This window comes from Sinocyclocheilus grahami, unplaced genomic scaffold, assembly GCF_001515645.1.
Source record: "Sinocyclocheilus grahami isolate Dianchi unplaced genomic scaffold, SAMN03320097.WGS_v1.1 scaffold37.1, whole genome shotgun sequence".
Taxonomy (NCBI): domain Eukaryota; kingdom Metazoa; phylum Chordata; class Actinopteri; order Cypriniformes; family Cyprinidae; genus Sinocyclocheilus; species Sinocyclocheilus grahami.
Window position 1 is genome coordinate 4,171,720 of NW_015505216.1, and position 21,408 is coordinate 4,193,127.

Below are 21,408 nucleotides of genomic sequence, written 5' to 3' on the forward strand. Positions count from 1 at the left end.
GAAATGCAAAAGTGTTGCATTTGCTTTATGATGCATCTTTTGTAAATGAAGCATTTGCCAAATGGTACTTTTGCATAAAAAGTAACAATGTAACTTAATTAGTAATCATTCTGCTTTTAAATGTAACATTCCCCAACACTGAAGGCTTATTTGTGTTTCTCTTGTGTATTACTTCCTTCTGAATTGAGGACATCTCTCAGGAGGGACTGATTGTGCATGTCTAAATCATTCACATGAGTTACTACCTGGTGTCTAACTCAAACATCAATAGATCCCACAACCAACTTAATGTTTATTGTAAGGTTGCTTATTTGAATTATGACACCTAATTGGTTTCATTTTTAGCAGTCAAGCCAATAAAACAGGTTACTTCAGCTAGTTTATTAGTCTAGTAGCTTACTTATCTAGCAATGGTCATGAAAAATATGCAGTGCTCTATGTGTTCTGTTCAAGTGCTTCACCCTCTCTTGGTCTTATGATCTCACAATCTTAAATAAAACTAATCGGTCTAATCAGAGGATGTCTGTGGCTGTACTCTTATACTAATGTGTTGCCTGAGGACGTAATCATACACAGTGGCCCACTTTAGCCTGTGGTAATGAGCTGAAGTGGAGGTGACTCAAGCTGCAATCAAAAATTACTGTTGGCAGAGGCAGTGAATTTGAAGTAAACATGCAGTACATATTCCTGTTGACAGAAACCCACAAATAGTCATTCTGCAACAGACTGATATAGAAATGAAAACTGGCTTGAGCATGAAAGAAATGCCTTGGTTATCTGGGGCTGAACAAACAACCTAACGCAAAACCAAATGCACTAAATTCTACTCATTCATTCCAAACATATACAGTACTGGGACCCCGCGGTAAATTTGTAACTGTAATGCCTTGAAGTGTTACACATTTAAAGGGATAATACAACAAAATTCATTTTCTGTCATCTTCCATGACTTCTGAAGCTTATATGTGAGAAACAACTTTATGTGAGGAACAGGCCATATTTTAAAGGGATAATTCACTCAAAAATGAAAATTCTGTCACCATTTATTCATCATCATGACATTCTAAACCTTTATGACTTTTGCTCTTTTGCAGAACACAAAAGAAGAGATTTCGAATTATACTTGAAACTAAATGGTTACCATTGACTTCCATTGTATGGACAATAAAAAAAACTATATTATAAAATATATATAATTTTATGTTCCACAGAAGTAAGTCATACAATCTTAGAGCATGAGGTTGAGTAATCGATGAAAAGTTTCTGAGTAAACCATCTTTTAAGCCATATTATCTACACGTCACAATTGGTTACAAAATGCACAAGAGCCAGTTGCTGTCTCCAACCAAATGTTTCACATTTTTAAAACGTATTTTGGAAAATTTGCCTGAAGAATGAGTAAAACAGCTCATATAATGAATGCCACTAGTTGACATATAACTTCTGACTTCTGGAGTAAAAAAAGAAAACTGTTAACTCCTTTTTGTTCCATGTCCAACATCTTGCCTCATATTCTGTGCCCAAATAGTCAAAACCCATCGTTTATACAATAAATAAATAAATAAAATAAAACACAACTTTAATGTGCATTTTGACTTTTCTGGCATTAAACTCCAGAAAATTCACCTCAGTCTAGTGCATAACACTTTGAGAGAATATTTCCATTCAAGTTTTCAAATTAAATTTTTTAACTTAAAATAGTTGTATAGATACCCAGCAAGTGACATTTGGCATCACTGATGCCCTAAGACCGCATATTTGAATGTATGCAAAGGTGAATTAAATAAAAAAAAGAAGTTATATGGGTTTAGAATGAGGATTTTTATATTTGGGTTTCTGGTTACTGCTTACCTAGAAACCCCAGCAGATGAGATCATTGGAAGCCAACTGATATTTTCCCTCCAATCACAGAGTAAGCTTACTGCCTATCCGTCTGACAAGAGGAATCAAATGTTGGCATAAGATTTCAAAGTGCTTGATAGCCACAGTCGCTAGTGGAGTGCTGGCAGTCGCCTCACTCCTTTAAAGATTGTGTTAATGACTTTAACATTTGAAGTATTGATTTTCTGTCACATTGGTAAAGGGCTGCCTAACAATCACTTCTCAGAACGCCTTTCATTATCCTGAAACAGGCTATGTGAGGTGACTACAACTGGACCTGATATGAAGTGGAAACAATGGCTATGAAAAACTCACTATGTTCCCCCATGAGCTGGTGCAGCTTCTCAAAGGGATCAATCGCATCACATCCTGTATTTGCATCCGACCCCCTCCTTCCTTTCCCTGCAGAACTGCTGCCTGTATAGCTGCAAATGAGGGAGGGCAAGATGGTCGGATAATTCATCCCGCTGTTTAGTCGCCCGAGTGCCGGCACACCCACCACGGTGCTCGTTCGCCCTTGCGGGGCCTCCTGAAAGTCACCTTGATAAATGCTGTGCACTGACGGAGTCCTGGAAGAAAGATTGTGCATGGCGGTTGGCTGTGAGGACACAGTCAGTTGCGGCCCCGTTGCGATGGACCTCATTTCCAGAGCCTCGCCGGGCCCCGTAGCGGTCACAGGACTGGGGCTGCCATTGCTGAGGTGACAGTGCTGCTGTTGGTGCTGTTGGATGAGGTTGTGGATGGAGCGAACCCAGTGTCCGCCACCCCTGTGCCTGCTATGACCATTGGCCCCCCCGTCGCCGCCTCCTCCTCCTCCCCCACTCAGCCCACTGTTGGGGTTCACCTTCTTTCTGCGTTTGCTCTGCCAGCCGCTGTAGATGCGGGAAGCACGGCGCTTCACCTTGCGGTACAGGTGGCTGATGTACCTGAGCATCTCCTCGTAGCAGCTCCCCGGCTCAGAGTAGCTGGCGAGGGTGCTGTCGTTGGAGAGGTAACGTGCTCGCTGCTCCTGCATCAGCTGGTTCTCACGCTGCTTTGTTTCTGAGAACTGGGTTGCTATTACAACCAGGCACAGGTTGATCATGAAGAAGGAACCCACCTGAGACACACAAAAGCCACTTTAGTTTATCATCATGAGCTAAGGTAAGAAGTCTTTAAAGAATCTCTTTAATGCCTGGTTTACACTGTACATGTAATTGGAGCATACTGTATACACTACCGTTATATTCTGAAATATTGTTACAATTTAAAATGTCCATTTTAATATATTTTTAAATATAATATAATTTAAAAATGTGATAGCAAAGCTGAATTTCCAGCATCATTACTCCAGTCTTAAGTGTCACACGATCCTTAAGAAATCATTCTAATGTGCTGACTTGCTAATCAAGAAACATTTCTTTTTATTATCAATGTCAAAAACAGTTGTGATGCTTAATATTTTGTGGAAACCATTAATTTTTTCATGATTCTTTGATGAATAGAAGGTTCAAAAAACAGCATTAATTTAATCTTTTGCAACAATATAAATGTCATTTAAAGGGGTCATATGATGCAATTTCAATTTTTACTTTCTCTTTGGAGTGTTACAAGCTCTTGGTGCATAAAGAAGATCTGTAAAGTTGCAAAGACTAAAGTCTCAAATCCAAAGGAGATATTCTTTATAAAAGTTAAGAGTCAGCCACACCTACCTAAAACGGCTCGTAGAAATCAGTGGTTAAGTTGTATTTACAACACTGTTCCAGAACAGTTCAACCCAAATATTCAGATTTTTTTATGGAGGACTGTTTCCTGATCCTGGAAGAGTAGACTACAATGCCGGCTGTTCTGACTCACAGACTGTAAGTAAGTTTTCATATTAAAAGAATTTGCCACTGACGATTCAAATGTGAGTTTTGAGCAGTGTAGAGTAGCACTTGTTGTTTGTCATTTCTCCGATCACAAATGCAGACATGGTTTTATGTTTACGCTGCGCGATGCAATGTAATGCATAAAAAGACAGTATAAGTCATTATAATCCGTAATTATGTCCCCATTGGATGCAACAAATGCCTCGTTTATAATGGGTTTTAATGTTTTTGTCTCGTTGCTCCGACACGGCATCACAGTATGGTAAGGTGCGTAACATTTCCGTCACATGCTTGAGGTATTCGGCCAATCACAACACACTGGATAGCTGGCAAATCACAGCACACCTCGCTTTTCAGACCGATGAGCTTTGTAAAAATCGACGCGTTTCAGAAAGGTGGGGCATAGAGGAGAAACAATAATGTACAGTATGTGGAAAATAATGTGTTTTTTTAACCTTAAACTACATAAACACATTTCATTACACCAAATACACAAAATAATGTTCATTTTAGCAACATCATATGACCCCTTTAATCCATCCTTGCTGAATACAAATATTAATTCAAATTAATTAAATCTTACCTACCCTAAACTTTTAAATGGCAGTGTATATTTAGGTATATTTTGCTCAATTCAGGAATCAAGCTGTAATTTAAAAGGCATTCTCAATTCAGAATTTTAAATAATATGGCACACTGACAAACAGATCTATTTGTAATTGAGGAACACTTTATTCCCTTGAATGCCATATCTGTCTGAATTGTAATTCGGTAAATTCCATTTCCTGTAATTCCAATTTAAATTCCTGAAGGATGTAGCACTTCGTTTCAAACCCATAAACTGAATTAAAGAATTAATTGTGTCTAACCCTGATATTAAGTTCACAGAAATTACACTGCATGTTGCAGTTGCCTGCTGCTGCTCTACTCTACTCATGTATGCGGTGTGAAACAGGCTAAAAACATTAAATACTTTCAATTAGAGTATACTTACTATAATAAGCAATATAAAATATATAAAATTGTAAAAGGAGTGGGCATCCATAACGTAATACATGATGTCCACCCATCCTTCCAAAGTAATAACCTGCAAAAACAGAAGAGAAATTGAGATCAAATGAAGATAAAATGCTGCGAGACAGAAGATCCAAATGATTATTATCTTGATCTTGGCCAAGAAGAATAGCAGTCTCAGGTGCCTGGCTCACATTTCTAACCTTGCAGATAGCTGGTAGCTCAAACACGGAGTTTTGAGAGTTCGTCTAGGGAATGAAAAGCCTCGCAAGTTTAGTATATTGTTTTTCTGCAGGTTTTTGAATAATAAATGATAAACGAGTTAAACGCATTCAAATGTAGAGCACTGCTAATGCACCTTGACCTGAGGTAAAGTTTCAATCAATTACCTTAGTTTAGACACTCAGATCAAAGGCGTCTCTAATTTGTATCTTGAACACAAAGTGTTAGACACTAAAGCTTTTGTAATTGTAATACTTCTTCACATCATCTAGGGATTCATTTTGAAATGTTTTTAGGAGATAAATACCCTCCAGTGAACACAAAGTACTAATGACATATAAATCAGACAGAAATACAGCAGAGTACAGTTCATGGCACAGAGTGATGCCAGAGGTCTGATTGTTAGTTTGATCGCAGTAAACGTAGTAGTGCAGGGTTAAGTCTGTTAGCATTGAGTCATTTGTTTTGGAAGCTCTGCGCCTGCAGCACAGCATTTCATTCTCATCCAGCTGTATCATTTAGCATTAGACCTCATGTTTGAACCCCAGTTCTTTCTATACTGTCTACTAGATTCATTGTCTGCTTCTAGAAAACAGACATTTTGGTATTTAAAGAGATACATTTCTGTTTTTCACATAAAAACAAAAACATGAGTCTTCTTTTTCGATTTCCGCACAGTTGGCTTTAAAACAGCTGATTCTTGAAACTTATCCACATTTACATTTTGTAAATGCAACTACTGCTAGACACACATTTTTACATAATTTATTATGGATTTATTTTACAGCCATACCAAGCATAATTTTAAAATATTGCTTAAGAGTCCAGTTGGGTCAGACTAACAAAAACTTGTGAGTTGGATTGTTTTCAGCTGGTTACAGCACTAATATTCCAGAATATTTCCTTATGTGGGTGTTTCTTCAGCTACATGCACTTTTGGCCAAGAGGAATTTTAGAAAATAAACTCTTAAAACACACTCTCACTAGTTTAACTTGTCCACTAACACTGCCCAACAAACCTGCATCACGGGAGAACTCTGTAATTTTTGTCATATTTTCTGAAAGCCATGAACATGCCCATCACAGGGCTATTTCCACCACACCTCAAATAATGCATTACAGTATGCTTTATAGCATTCTATGATGGAAAATTGATTGAAAATGACAATTTTAACACTTTGAGAATGGCCAGCTCCTGGCTAAGCTTTCATAGCTAGCACTTTATGCATCCAAAATACACACAATTGACCATTCACAAAGACCTGCCCCCCAAAGTTTGCCATTTTGTAAGAAATTCAAACAATAAATACCATTTTGTGGCTCTTTAATGTGTCGTGACAGATCGCTGTAGCGCCTTAGTTCAAGCAGCACGTGAACCGATCATCTCTTCCTCTTTACTAGTTATAGCGTGAAATAAACATGAATGAACATCAGAAGGTATCTTGTGTCAACCGTGGAAAGACGTCAATACACCATTTTTCAAGTTCAAGTCCACCGACATTAATCTATTCTTCTGTCTGATTTGTTTGTCAGACAAAAATGGCAGATTTGGCGTTATGATTGGTCAGATCACCTGTCAATCAAACTCCAGGCGAAGGGTCAATTTAACTAATATTTTCAAACTCTTAACATAATTTAAAAAATTACCTGATCTGAAATGATTCACAAAACTATTCTGCTCAGAAGTGAAATTTACCTTGATTTTAATTCATTTTCTTCACACACAATGTCTCATTTAATTTCAAACATGCTTCTCACCAAGTACATTAACTTCATCAGTGCTAATATGCTAATGCTAATAATTTGTGTAGAAGATATAAATCAATTTTCACAAAATAATTGTTTAATCATTAAACCCTAAAATATGATTAACAATACATTTTTTACTCTTTGTTTTAACATTTAAAAGGCTGTAAAATGGATTTTCTTTTTTTAAGACTGAAAGTCTGGATCTGGGACAAAAGTAAATGATGGCATGGTATAAAGTTTGCATTTTATAGTAACCACTATAGAACAAAAAGGAAAAAAAGGTCTATCTAGCCATAAAAGTGCCACTAGGTGAAGAGACATTATTTTAGAATAACCTGCTCCCGGAGGTGTCATCTTATGAGTACAATCCAGGTCCTATTAAGATCTTATGTTGACACAGGTGAAAACCCTTCAGGCCCTCTTTTATAATTGCATATCCTGTACCGTCATTATAACCCAGCCAAAAGGGACACCACGTGACTGACCCACTTGTAATGATCGGACAAATGAGACTGACATTCATTTCCAACAGAAGGAGGACAGGTCTCATTGTATGTCCGTACGACGGGCCCAATGCGCCCCTCCAACAAGGGCATGACTGCGCATATTAAATATGCTTAAACAGGGTTTGTGCCACCAGTCCGTCTGTGGTGATTCAACTCTGCTGATGAGGATTGATTGAAAGTACAGACGAGTTAATATGCGACGGGAAGCTTTTTCTTTTCTGATTTAATTTCCACAGGCTGCGATATATGATATCACATTCCCATCGAAAAATCTCATCACTTTGCAGAGCTCCTCCTGAGCAAGGGGCAGAAATGACTAAAGCAGACATTTGCTCAGAGAAGATTCAATTATTTGGTGTGGTTGGAGCGTGCTTAACAAGACTTTGTCCTTTCAAGATGAAAATCGAGTAATAAAAATTTGTAAAAAGCCTCATCTATCTTTGGAATAACTAGGGCCTTTGATTTTAGCGAAAGAACAATGACGCTTACTAATGCATTTCCATTCCCACAGCGATCAACAAAAAGACCATCAGCGACATGGAAATTATCTGGATTGCAAACAACATTCCAAGAGGAACTTACCTGGAATATCGCAATCCAGGCATATCCAATATTATCGAAGTTCACTGCCCCTTTGTGCGGGTTGAGCTCCCCGGGTTTACACTCACTGTAATACTGGTTCCAGTTAACACAGCTGCTGTTGCCTGTCCCATCCAGGCCAGAGTAGGCATGTCCCGGTGGAGATGCATTTAAAGTGCACTCAACACCCTCCTTGAGGGGGGGCACCTGACTACAGCGCAGCATGCCATTGTCCTTATTGGAGGAGCAGATGAAGGGGTTGTCCTCACCTTCTTCATTCATGTAGTACGGACTCATGTGTGACAGATTATAAAGGCTGTGGAAACACATGGAAAACAATGTGGAATATATGGCATTTACTTACTAAAACAGACACACATTATATGCTCAGAGACCAGACAGCATCTTCCTTATCTTTACATGAGTCATTTACATGAGAGGACCCCCCCGTGACTGTGTGTCAAGGTTGGTAAGTGTCTTAAAATATCAGATCATTTGACCCTTTTTATGACAAGGTAAGGCTGGTGCAGCTTGTAAAATGTCAAGTGGTGCCACTCCCCTAAAACTGGATATCTATAAATTTCTATGAATCTTTTTTTTTTAAATAATGATATTGATGTAAACACTCACATGTACTCAAGACGTGAGGAAAATGACAGTTTATTACGGTTACACCACATGACATTTTTAGAGTTATTCAATTTTTGTTTGAAAATGGTACAAACGTTTTTCAAAACCAAGAAAATATGTTTTAAACTAAAAGTTTTTTTTAAAGATGTTTCCTTTTCTGTTTCATGCAAACTCTTACTCATCATTGATCCATCTGTCTAATAGGTTATAATCCGGTCAGAATAATGTTTTAGAGGGGAATTTCACAACTGGGGTACCTGGAGCCCCCAGGAAAATTAAATTAAATTCAAAATAGGGTTAACATGAGAGTTAAACATTTTTATTAAAACAAATACCACAGAGAGTTTGGGAATATCATGTCACAAATAGTACTGCTAAATGACACAAAAAAATAAATCAACTGTATGTATGTAAAGGCTGATCCAGGTCAATATAATATAATATAATTTTATACTCAATAAAATAACTTTCATAAAAACACTTCAGAACGGGGCATTTCACTAGCTCATATTTCTAAATAAGACCTGGCAGGTGAAAATGTTGTTGCTCTAGCATCAAAACACATGCATTCTGAGAGCAGTAATTTGTCCCATTACATCAAAATATATGACTTATAATTCAACTCATTTTGACGACTGCAGTCTGCACTCATCAAAGCCTCTCAAGGCTTTTTTCTTTTAATAAGCTTTTACCCATATACCTTTGTTGGAGGTGTGTGTACCTTCAGTGCTCGGGGATCAATGCTCAGCACTGATTTTATGCCAGGGTGCAGTGTTCAGTTTACAAGACTGTCAGCAGCTGAGATGCCATTGCTTCTGGCAACAGTTGGCTGCCACTTTAGATCATATCGGCAGCGCTGACATGCTTCCAGCGGAGAGAGGGTAAAGGAGGAGAAGAGGGGAAGAAAGCTGCCGGTTAGATAAGAGGAGGACTGTACTTACGCTTTCACGTTATCTGGCATGAAACACCGATTCCTAAGAAGTCCAGCCCACAGCTGCACCCCGACAATGCCGAATATAAAGAAGACAAAAAAGCACAGCAGGAGGACGTTGCCTAACATAGGCAGAGTATCAAGAAGCAGAGTCACCAGTATCCTCATACCTGAAATACAGAAACACAGATGCAACACCGTTTTAGTTGTTGTGTGCTTACTCCATACTGCTTTTAGGGTTTGCATAACATGCTTCATTTTTTGAAAGTACCAGTATAAATAGCTGACAGACAAGTATATGGATTAATATATCATATATATATGTAGTCAATACTTTAAGATTATCATACTCGACTGATAACTGTTGACCAATAACAGTGTTGTATTTATATTAAAATGTACCAACTGCCAAGTTGACATAGACATTTTTCATAATATTTTTGAAGGAATTTTCAGTAAATATTGTGAAAAAAATATGTACATTTGATTTTAGCCATTTTGATATCAAATTATATCTTACTGTCAAATGGACACATTAATGGTTTTATACATAATTTTTTACTAGTGAAGCACTAAACTACAAGAAAGAAAGAAAGAAAGAAAGAACTACATATTTTCCACTTCACAAATACTGAAATGTGAATTACTTGAAACTACATAAAAAAACATGTTAGACCAACAGAATTCTCCAAATTAGTCAAATATAAAAAAAATTAAACTATATCTCAGATACTTTTGCTGGCTACCAAAACCATAGATCAGTTTATTGTGTTCCTAACTGAGAATTCGTTGAACAAAAAATCTGTAGTTGCTTTGATTAAATTGTTGTCTGAATGTGTCATTTTGCATTTAGTGAAAGAACAAATTAAAATTGACAAACTAATCTTACTTAAGGCAAATTTTAAGTTAAGTTAAGTTAATATAACAAATATTCCTTTTAACAGTGTATATAATGAAATGGCAAATCTTAGGTTATACTGTAGAACGACACCTTTAACCTAAATCGGTCCCACTTGTCATAACGCTTGACAGAGCACAGAAATTGCATATTTTAAATGGACTGCTGATGGACCACAGGGACTGACTGAGTCAGACTTTAATGGAAAAATAAGACTTAAACTACTGAACAAATGCCCATTCCCATTATCCCTCACTGCAGGTTTCCACTACCACTGATAAAAGCTAACCACCACTCAGAACACCATAGCAACCATACAGCAAGACCCTAGCAACCACATAGCAATGTGCTAACAATCACTCAGACCACTTTATCAACCACAACACAAGGCCCTGACAACACCCTACAGTAGCATTGTGGAAGCGAGGTCCGCACAGGAAAGAAACCCTCACATTTTGAGTGGATACAGAGTTCTAGTGTACAACTGAGAACTACCATAATAGGAAAAGCTTAAGGAATGTATTTCACATGCTAATATAAACTCACATCAGAACTTTCAGGGAGCTAAAAATGATACTATTCTAAAGAATACAAACATGGCTGTCAAAGTTATCACATTAATATATGTGATTCAATGAATTAGTCTAATGCTGTTATTTTTTAACAGTTAACACATTCAATCTGACTATAACCGCTTTATACTTTTCAGTTGTATTGCTAAAAACAACTGTTTGCACTCTTTTATGTTAGAATATATTATATAATATTGATTAAAAAAATATTATGAATTGATATAATTTAGTCTCACTTATTGTATACAGTATATTGTCAATGTGAAATGTCAAAAAAATATTCCCGTCTGTAGAAGTGAAATGTCATTTGGACAAATATTAATGAGAAGACCATCATTAATAGGCAACCAAGGCTTACTGTAAAAATGTGCCTGTGGCAACATTTGTGCAAAATTATATTTCGTTGCTTCTTAAACGCTTTGCGAAACTTTCAAAAAATCTCGTTAGCACTGCTAAAACACAGTTTTTCTAAGGGATAAACATCAATCTGGCATTGTTGTTTGCTGAGCATATTATGGCAGTTCTGAAATGAATTATCCGAATAAAAGGTTATAATATAAAAGGTTAGTGCTTTATCATGTTTGAAAATAACGTAATAATGTACACTAAACCTACCCTAAACCGGTATTGTTTACAAAAGCAAAAGTGAGATAAAACACAACCAGGACATTTTTGTTTGCTTCTACAAGTATTTGAGCTCTTTTATCAAGTGTCATGACTCATGTTTCACAGGACTTTTACCTGAATTCACCACAATGCAAGTGTAACGCTGTACCAGGTGGGCTAACGAGCAAGTTTACTACATCAATGTATCAGTTTACAAATTATGCACTATAAAATAAAGTGTTTTGAGGTCACAACAGAGCATTGTGCCAGGAAATAAGTCTTCATTCATTTTTCATCTGCCCTTGTAATAATTTGTGTGAAAAGAAATACATGTTGTTGGTGTTTTATTGCTACGATTGTTTGTTTCAGCTGGAAACTTAGCAAAAATGTAGGTAGAAGCATGCTTTCCAATGAGCCTATGTTGGTAGAGGACAGCAGGAAAGAATTTTTCAAAATTCTATAAAGCATGTGACAGGGTGCGGGGAGTCCATAAAGTTATTTTATTATTTAAAAGCTATACAGATTTTGATTGAATTCAGTGTTTGCATTTCCTGTTTTTAATCAGTTTGAGGAAAACAGAATCTGCTATAAAATCGCTGTGCATTTTTGTGAGATTACGTGAAATGCATCACAAAAACATTTTAATCAATTGACAGTCCTAGAAAACAAACCAAAGAGCAAAAGAACAGTCATGGATGTATAATTAAATCAGCAGTGTCACTGTCACATGGCCCAGTGATCAAGACAGACCGGTGTGAACTGTGTTCAGTGACACACTAAAACTGTCAGAATGGATAATCCCGAGAGCATCAGCGTTCAGCCTATCTCAAGCGGAATGAATGCCTTGTTACCTACAGATACTCATACTTATTTCAGATGAATCAGTCCTGTCTATCACTTTACTTTCTTGAGATGACATAACAATGGTGAAAAACAGCACAAAGACACTCGCTGAAAAAGCATGAAAACATCGGCAAACATCAACGTGAGAAGTGCTCCCAGAGAGGAGTCCGGTGCATCCGGTGATCCGAGTGACTAATGTGCTTGAGGTGGGTGTGTGCGGCTGATGTAATTAAAGTGTATGATATGGAGAGAAGAGGCCTTAAATGGGCCTGTCTGAGTGTGGATATCCCCTCGATGGCCTGCATCCCTTCCACCAAAGACAGTGTGGAGCCACGGCGTCGCTTGGACACTTTAATGAACCCCCTAGAGATACGTGTGGTCACATAGTGGAAGTGGATGAACATGCTAACTCGCTCTTGTGTAAACAGATAGAGAATCACTCTAGCAAAAATTTCTAGCTTGGTATTTGAATTACAGCTTTAGGTGTGAAATAGCATGTCGGCAATAACAAAATAACATAGACGCACACATACACTCCAACTAACATCCACAATTTACTCCAGAGAATCGTAATATCATTCCATACTAAAAGCACTTCTGCTGGCGGCAAACACTCCACCGAGACAAATAAATCACGGTATCTCGTCCTACATCTAGGCAACAGCAGAGTCATTAAAGCTGATGTGGTGGAGCAGAATTACTCATACTTTAAATCTCCAACTCATTCCAGAGGTGTGTCTCAATCCATCTTTAGTAGTAAGTGCACTAACCAGGGAATCTGCCATTTCTATGGCTGTCGAAATTCAAGTGCACTAAAATGTTTGCTCTCCAAAAATGCTTACAAAACAAATGGGAAATTCACTACATGCACTTCTATATACGTACACTACCTACATCTACATTTACAAATCTATGTACGTATACTGTGTATGTTTTCAAGAAATTAGCACTTTGATTCAGCAAAATTCATTAAATTGAACAAAAGAGACAGTAAAGACATTTATAATTTTACAAAACATTTAGATTTTAAATATTAGGGAATGCTTTTCTTTTGAACTTTCTATTCAATGTAAATGTACTATGATTTCCACAAAAATATTAAGCAGGACAACTGTTTTCAACATTGATAATAATAAAGAGTGTTTCTTGAGCACAAAATCAGCATATTAGAATTATTTCTAAAGGATCATGTGACACTGAAGACTGGGGTAACGTCCAGCACAGGAATAAATTACAATTTAAAATATATTGCAATAGAAAACATTTATTCTAAATTGTAATATTTTTCAATATTACCGTTTACTGTACTGTTAATCAAATGCAGAATGAAAAGAACAAACTTTTGAGCAGACCTTTGTCTGTGCAGAAGTCTGTTAACAGTAATGAGAGGGAACACTATGGTAACTTTATATGGCCTTTGACTTATGGGACACGTTAACTCGTTGTTTTTCTTATAGACAAGGATCTAGAGATCAAATATAACTGTCAGTCCACCACACAGAGGCTCATTACTGGAAGAAATATGCCTCTCTCAGTTTGTGGGGCATGTTCTGCTGGGTAATTTATGGACTAGTGTGTTCGGTAAGTTGTCTTTCCTGCACACAAGCTCATCACGTGATTGGCTGAGATGATCTCTGCTTCCCAAGTCATAGATCAGGCAGCTGTTTTCTCCTTTCATCACCGATGAAAGGACACATAATAACATCTTTGAGTGGCAGGCAGCATCCACTACTAAAGATCACCCTGCTGGAAACATAGCAGCCTTTAGGTTGTTGAAGCTGATTTTTGGAACATAGTAGCTGGTTTGTTGCCGGCAAGAACATTTATAGCGGAGAAAAATATTTTCCTGGAAATGTACGATTTGAATTATGCCACATTTTAAGCCAATCGACTGAACGGTAAATGCCATGTGACTAATCGTAAGACTATTCAATGGATCCCAAGCAGCTTAGCCTACGTGACATAGTTGACTTAAAGGGGTCATGAACTGCCTTTGTTTTTTATTTTGTACTGTTCTCTGAGGTCCGCTTATAATGTTATCAGGATTTCTACATCAAACACATCTTAATTTAAAAGTAATAGGCTATTTTCTGTCCTGTTTTTGACCCCCCACCCCCAGAACGCTCTGCTTGAATAGGTGTGGCGGATTGTAGACTCAGAAGTAAACGCCACTGCTATGATTGGCTAACAGTTGTGTATGTTTGACAGCCTACATCCTTCACAGATGGGCTGCTGTGATTTAGGTTAAAAATGCATAAATACTCAGTACATATCAAACAATCTGTAAGAAGAGACAAAGCAATAGTGATCACGTAATGAAAAAAGTAACTCACACTTGTGTGGCGTGACATCGGATCCAATATAGTCAGCACATCATCGTCGTTTAGTTTCAATCTTTCTGAAAATCCTGCATTGAATTGTGCTCTTGTCATTTACCTACTATGTGTGGTCGTGCGCAAATCAGTGGGCGGGGCTAAACAGGCAGTGATTTAGAATCAGGCGTTGATCTTCATCTGTCGTTTTGGCAGATTGGCTTCAATATAAGTTGTATTTAGACTAACGAGAACGTTCTGAGTTCTGAAACTTACAGAAAGTTTTTATAGTTTATGGTTGAGGAGATTCCCCCCTTCTATGTAAAGCGCTTTGAGTGTCCAGAAAAGCGCTATATAAATGTAAGGAATTATTATAGCACAATGACCTCCTATATGTCAAAAGATCAAGGGAATTTTGATTTATTGATCTTCATGGCTTCAATATAAGTTGTATTTAGACTAACGAGAACGTTCTGAGTTCTGAAACTTACAGAAAGTTTTTATAGTTTATGGTTGAGGAGATTCCCCCCTTCTATGTAAAGCGCTTTGAGTGTCCAGAAAAGCGCTATATAAATGTAAGGAATTATTATAGCACAATGACCTCCTATATGTCAAAAGATCAAGGGAATTTTGATTTCTCAGTTCATGACCCCTTTAACCTGGTTGATAAATATGTTTAACCCTTGTGCTATGTTGAAAACCCTATAGCACTTTTGTTTTTCCTGGTCAAAAATGACCGGCCTTTTAAAAAAAGCTAATTTTTACAGGCCAGCCATTTTTGACCGGGAAGTGTGGCTTTGTTCCATTTTTCACAAGATAAAAGCATTTCAAAATAAACTTCATGTTTAAACATTAAAGGACAATTGTGCGATAAACAGTGCTATTTTTTTTTAGATCAATGAGGCCTATGATCAATCAGTTCCAAAAAGAAATACAAAACCTGTCATAATTGAAAAAACAAATAAGCTGCCAGATTGAATCCAATATTTGGTGATAATATAGCATCATGAGAATTTTATCAACTTTTTTTGAAGGCAGGTCATTTTTGACTGTGAACACCACAAGTGTAACAAGGTGGAAAAAAAATTGGGAAGTTGTCATACCCTGTGTGAACAAGGTCAGTTTTAGCCAAGTTTTAGCCCAGTGTGATAACATTATTTTTTGGAAAAAGAAAATCCTCTCTGGGTCAAAATGACCCGAACACCACCAGAAGCTTAAAGCGCATAAACCATCTCAAACCAATTAATCGCCATAAATACCCTATTTTATCTGGATTTCCCAGCATGATAGACACTTACTAGGCACTCTGTTGATGGCTCGCAGGGGCCTGAGCACTCGCACAGTCCGGATGGCTGACAGGCTGGCGTTATGACCGTCCAGTGAATACTCCATCATCCTGAAGAAAGCAGAGCAGAGGAAACATACTGCAAGCGTCAGACACTAAAGGTCAATCTCCATAACCTTTCTTTCTGTCGATCTTACATGAGGATAATGAAAGAAAAGAGGTTTTAAAAGAGAAGTCTTCATGCATTCATCACTCTTGTCAATTTAAAGGTCATTTTAAACAACAAGGGCAATGTTTTTTTAAATGGTAAATGAATCAGAGCGCTGGGAAATCTATTTTTCCAATCTAAATCTATCAGTAATTCTATTTCCCAACTGATGGCCTGTAAATCGAGTGGTGGGTCCCTCTTGACCAGCTTTACCGTGGTGATAATGGTTGAATGCATGAGTGACAAGTGAGAAAAAAGGTGGGATTCCTCACCCTGCCATGACAATGAAGAAGTCCAGGCGGTTCCATGTGTCACCAAGGTAACACTTTGATCCAAAAATCCCCAGGGCTATCATTTTGATGACCATCTCCACGGCAAAGAAGGCGAAGATGCAGTCATCAAACACCTGTGGACACAATTACACAGCAAAATCCCCAGAGTTAAATCAACTCTGCTCAGAGTACATATTGTCCCAATCTACAAAGTGTTAAAGTAACACTGAAGCCGAGTTAAAGTTAATGGGATAATTAAGCAATTAATTAATTGATGAGTGAGCATTATTAAAGAAAACCCGCTGTTAACAATGTTGAGAATGAACAACTACTGCTCAGGCTTTTAGACATGAAAACGTATCATAAAATCCTCAACAGTGGTAACTCTGCTTCAGTGTTACTTTAACACTCTGTAGATTGGGACAATATGTACTCTGAGCAGAGTTGATTTAACTCTGGGGATTTTGCTGTGACATAGTAGGGCAGACATTTTACTACATTTAAACAATTATATATCAACAGTGTTGTGAAGGTTACTTTGGAAATGTAATAGGTAACAGATTACAAGTTACCCTATTTAAAATGTAAGAAGTAGTGTAACTACTTCAACTACTTTATTAAAGTAATGTAACAGATTACATTTTGATTACTTTTCTAAATTTCTAACGGATGTTTTCAACTGTTTATCATTTTGAAACATTTAACCCAGGCAGGATAATCCTTACAGTAGTACTCAACACTGATTACTGTCAGACTTTCAGAATCCTTCATCATTAAGATTATAATAATCTTGGCACAGCCACCACAAAATCAGACTTCAGCACCTCTTTTTACTTTGAGATTGTTCTGAGGTTAAATACAGATTTAAAATCATAACAAGAAATAATTTAATAGCTATGATACTGTTTTTGAAATCAAATCTTTGCATATCTATGACAGGAAACACTGGCATCTAACAATGCCTTGGGAAAAAAAACAGTTAATCTTAAAAAATAAAGCATATACATAAACCAAAATAGGAAGAAAAACAGTTATTAAATAAGCATGTGTTCTATTCTGTGTCCTGAAACATTGGTGTCTCATATTTTAGAGCAGTCAATGCAATTTGGGAAATAAATCAATCAAATCCATATGTGTGTGAAAATATTCAGATGTAACCCCCTTTGGAATCGTTAACATTTCCATAAGTGTAATTTAATTACACATTTTTTTCTCAGCAACTGTTACAGTTACATTTATTTTGTAATTAAATTACGTAAATTCCGTTACATGTAACTAGTTACTCCCCAACACTGTATATATGCTTTTGCATTTGATTCCCTCAATAAATGCTGCTTTCGCTCACAAATCTTTCGTTCTCTATCGCAAAATAACTTTTTCCCCAAAAACCTAGATTTTTCTTAGAAAAAAATTAGCTTTCCCCTAAAAAAAAATTGGCATTTTCTTGCAAAATGTTAGTGTTCTCTCTCAAAAGTACTGCTTTTCGACTAATTCCCTCGGAAAACATTGCACTCTTTTGCAGAAGTATCCATACCCAGAGCTGTAGAGAGAGAGAGAGTTGTGACAATTGTAAAAACTGTAAACAGTTTTTTACAGCAATGGCGGATCGTGGAGCCGCTCAATAGTTCCCAGAAGTTAGCGCTGATACTATCAGCGCCGTAGAGACGCAGCAGAAGAGACCGCTGTGATGAACTTTTAAAAGGTAAGACATTTATAGAACAAAATAGTATATTATCAGCACAGCTAATCAAATTACCCTGTGCATTAAAACAGATGATTATTAGATTATTCCTCACTTAATTAGTAGATTTACGGGATGTTATTAATTCTCTTCATGCAGTTTCATCCATCGTTGTGTAATTTAAAAGTGATTTTGTTGGTGGGGAGTTATTAAATAGACTTAGATATATTGCAAAGGATGCAGATGGAACAAAATAAAAATGAAAAGTTTAATGTAGGTGAGCATTTTTCATTTCAGAATCATGCTAGGCTAAATGTGCAAAAATGGATTATATACCACTACTATATTATAGAAGTAATTACAGTAAACCTGTACATTATTACTGTATTTTATACTTAAACGTCTTAGCTACTAAAGAAGCACTGTGTTGAAGGAGCAGATGCCACAGGACTGCAATGTGATGGAGCATTGAACAAGATTAGTTTTCCCTTAATAAAATATCTTCATTTATTTGGAACGAATTTTCTAAGACAACAAACTTAACAGTTACCATGAGATTAGTAAAACGACAATGAACAGGTATATTTGTGATTGAACAAGCAAGTTGTAAGAACAAACACAAACACACACACATACACACACACATATAATTTGTATTATAATATTTATATAGAGAGGCTGAAGTTACCTTGGCAGAAGACCACGATGTCGTTTATATAGCAAACACGGACTTTTATCACGGTAACTTCAGCCTAAAATATGTTAACAAGGCAGGTAAGGATAGCTGACCACATTAATCCTCAAATATTAGCGGATTTTATCTTTTAAAAACAACACTGATATAACTACATATATATACTACGTATACATGTAAACATTCTTTTATAAATAATGTAAATAAATTATTTTATTGTCTACTAATTACCAAAAATCACAGTTCTGTCTCTCCAACTCAATGTATTTCAATTGCCCGCTATGAACTTCCTGGAACTATTTGAGGTCTACGTGAATCACGTGACGATCGAGCGTTTTGGACTTCTGTTGACGCAACTCTCTCTTTCCATGGCTCTGTCCATACCTAAATTTAACAACTACCTGACTAACTATTAATAAGCAGCAAATTAGGAGTTTATTGGGGCAAAAGTCGTAGCTAACAGTGAGAATTGGTCCCCAAACTAAAATGTGACCAATTTTTTTGACAAAAGTATTACATTTACCCTGAGAAACCTTGAGATCACGCACAAAAGCATTGAAATATAGATTTTCCTCCCACCTCATATTATTTTCATCACAAAAGTTTTTCAGGTGAATGCAAAGTTTTTTGGGTGAATGCAAAATTTTGAGAGAATGCAAAAGCATTGAAGTATAATTTTTCTTCCCTTCTCTTTTTTCCCCCCATCACTATGCCCTTTTATGGGCTCTGTACAGATTCCTGTTCCTGGCACTGGAAAAATGAAAAATGGGCAGAGAACTTTAAATGTGCGTATATAAATTTGGGCACCATTTGAGCAGTTTACAGGGAGAGAGTGAGAAGATCAGCTATGATTCATTTTGTGTAGTATTTTCAGCTCTGGCCTCAGCCGACCCGATCTCCTAAATCCTGCTGATGCTGATGTCAGGCTCTTCTGGACATAAAAATTTCCCACAGTACCATATATAAACCCAGCTCACTTTGGTGGGAGCGTGGGCAGGATTACAGAGAATTACAAAACTACAGAAAAATGCCTCAGTCTCTGATATCTGGCAAAGGTTCCAGTGACCCCTAAACCAGTGTGTGCCACAAAGCATGGGCGAAAAGCCAACTCTGTGCTGAGACAGTCCTAAAAACAGATATTGGACACAAAAATAATAAAATAAGCAAATAAAATAAAGGCTAAGGAATAATTTTAGGACCAATGGAGATGATATGAATTCTGATGTACAGAGGCCCCAAAAAAGTACTTGGAGATCAAATCCACACCAGTTTTATTTTATTTTTATTGAGATACTATTAATATTTTAAATTAATTTTAAATAATGATTTAATTAATTACTTTAATAGTTTCCATTTTAATCTTAAAGTAATTTAGCTGTTTTTTATTCTTTCTTTTTTTACATCTATATATTTTCTTTTTAATATTTTCTTTTACTTCAGTTAATATTTAATTTATTTCTAGTAACGACAATGTTTTTAATGGTTTTAGAATCAGTTTTACTTAACTATAACAACCGTGATCCACTCTTAAAATGCATGAATGCCATTAGGTTTCAAATGATAAAAAAGAAACGTGGAGCATAGTGGAACATGTGATGAAGCATGCCTAGTATTCTGCAAGTACACCTGCTTCGTCTTCATAAATTCACAAAAAAATCACCTTGAAACTAGTTTGTTTTGAAGTAATGCATCAGAGACGTGAAGTTAGTACTGAGAAAAGCTCTAGCAGCATTTGATGGTTTTATGTTATTTAATGCAATGAAATACCTGCGGTTTTAAGTGTCCAAATGCTTTTATGGAATACTGTATCTTGGAATGACGTTTGAAAAAACATAATCACATTACAAGCTTTCTCTCGTTTGCATAATGGAGAGAGACTTACCTGTAGGACGACACACCACTCAGACTGGCACTTGAGGTCCTCACATGGATGGAACATGCCCAGAGTCACACAGTTCAGCAGAATCACCAGCATGCTCACATGCTCAAACCATGTGCACAAGAGTCAAGGGAATATATCACAGAGATTCATTGTTGCTGGATTGTGTTCTGTCAATTGCAAAGCACTGTTGCTCCACAAAACATAAAGATACATAATATTGATTTTGTTGATCCCTTATACTTTGCTCAGAGCAAATGAGTTTAACAATCCGGAGCAAACTAAAAAATCCAAGGACATTATTGCAAAACATTCCTTCCTTCTGACTGAATTTGAATTAAACTTCTAAAATACGATTAAGAAGTGCAAAGCCTATTATTCACAGATGAAATAAATTAAGTTTTATGTTTTTTCTCTTTTAATTTGAGTTGTTTGGTTTCCTCAAGGCCAAAACACAAACACAGAGGTAAAAGTAAATGAAAATAAGCTACACAAAGTTGTTAAAGGTCTGGAGGTGTCTTAAAAGTTTAACAAACCACAGGCACTCATTTTGGACTGATGAACTCCAACACCCGCTGACTGCCAAAGACAATTTTCAATATAACTCCGGCTGGATTCATCTGAAAGAAGGAAGTCTAGGATGGATTGAGGGTGAGTAAATAATGGGCTAATTTTCATTTTTGGGTGAACTATCCCTTTAAGACATCAATAAACTATACAGTCATAGCAGCCAGGTCAAGCATCCAAGCAGGCATAAAATGTTCTTCTCACTGCTTAACTGCTGAAATATTTAGAG

At 36.7% G+C, this 21,408-nt stretch overlaps 1 protein-coding gene across 1 annotated transcript in view; it reads right to left on the minus strand.

Moving 5' to 3' along the window:
- Positions 1–20,722, minus strand: part of LOC107581769 (voltage-dependent T-type calcium channel subunit alpha-1H-like) — a 60,841-nt gene extending 40,119 nt beyond the window's left edge. The window contains exons 1-7 of the mRNA XM_016267419.1: positions 20,616–20,722; positions 16,359–16,492; positions 15,892–15,989; positions 9,373–9,532; positions 7,805–8,117; positions 4,726–4,818; positions 2,197–2,980 (exon numbers count right to left, since the gene is read on the minus strand). Of these exons, the coding sequence (XP_016122905.1) occupies positions 2,197–2,980; positions 4,726–4,818; positions 7,805–8,117; positions 9,373–9,532; positions 15,892–15,989; positions 16,359–16,492; positions 20,616–20,708 (1,675 nt within the window). The 5' untranslated portion in view covers positions 20,709–20,722. The remainder of the gene's footprint in view (positions 1–2,196; positions 2,981–4,725; positions 4,819–7,804; positions 8,118–9,372; positions 9,533–15,891; positions 15,990–16,358; positions 16,493–20,615) is intronic.
- Between the last annotated feature and the right edge of the window lie 686 nt (positions 20,723–21,408).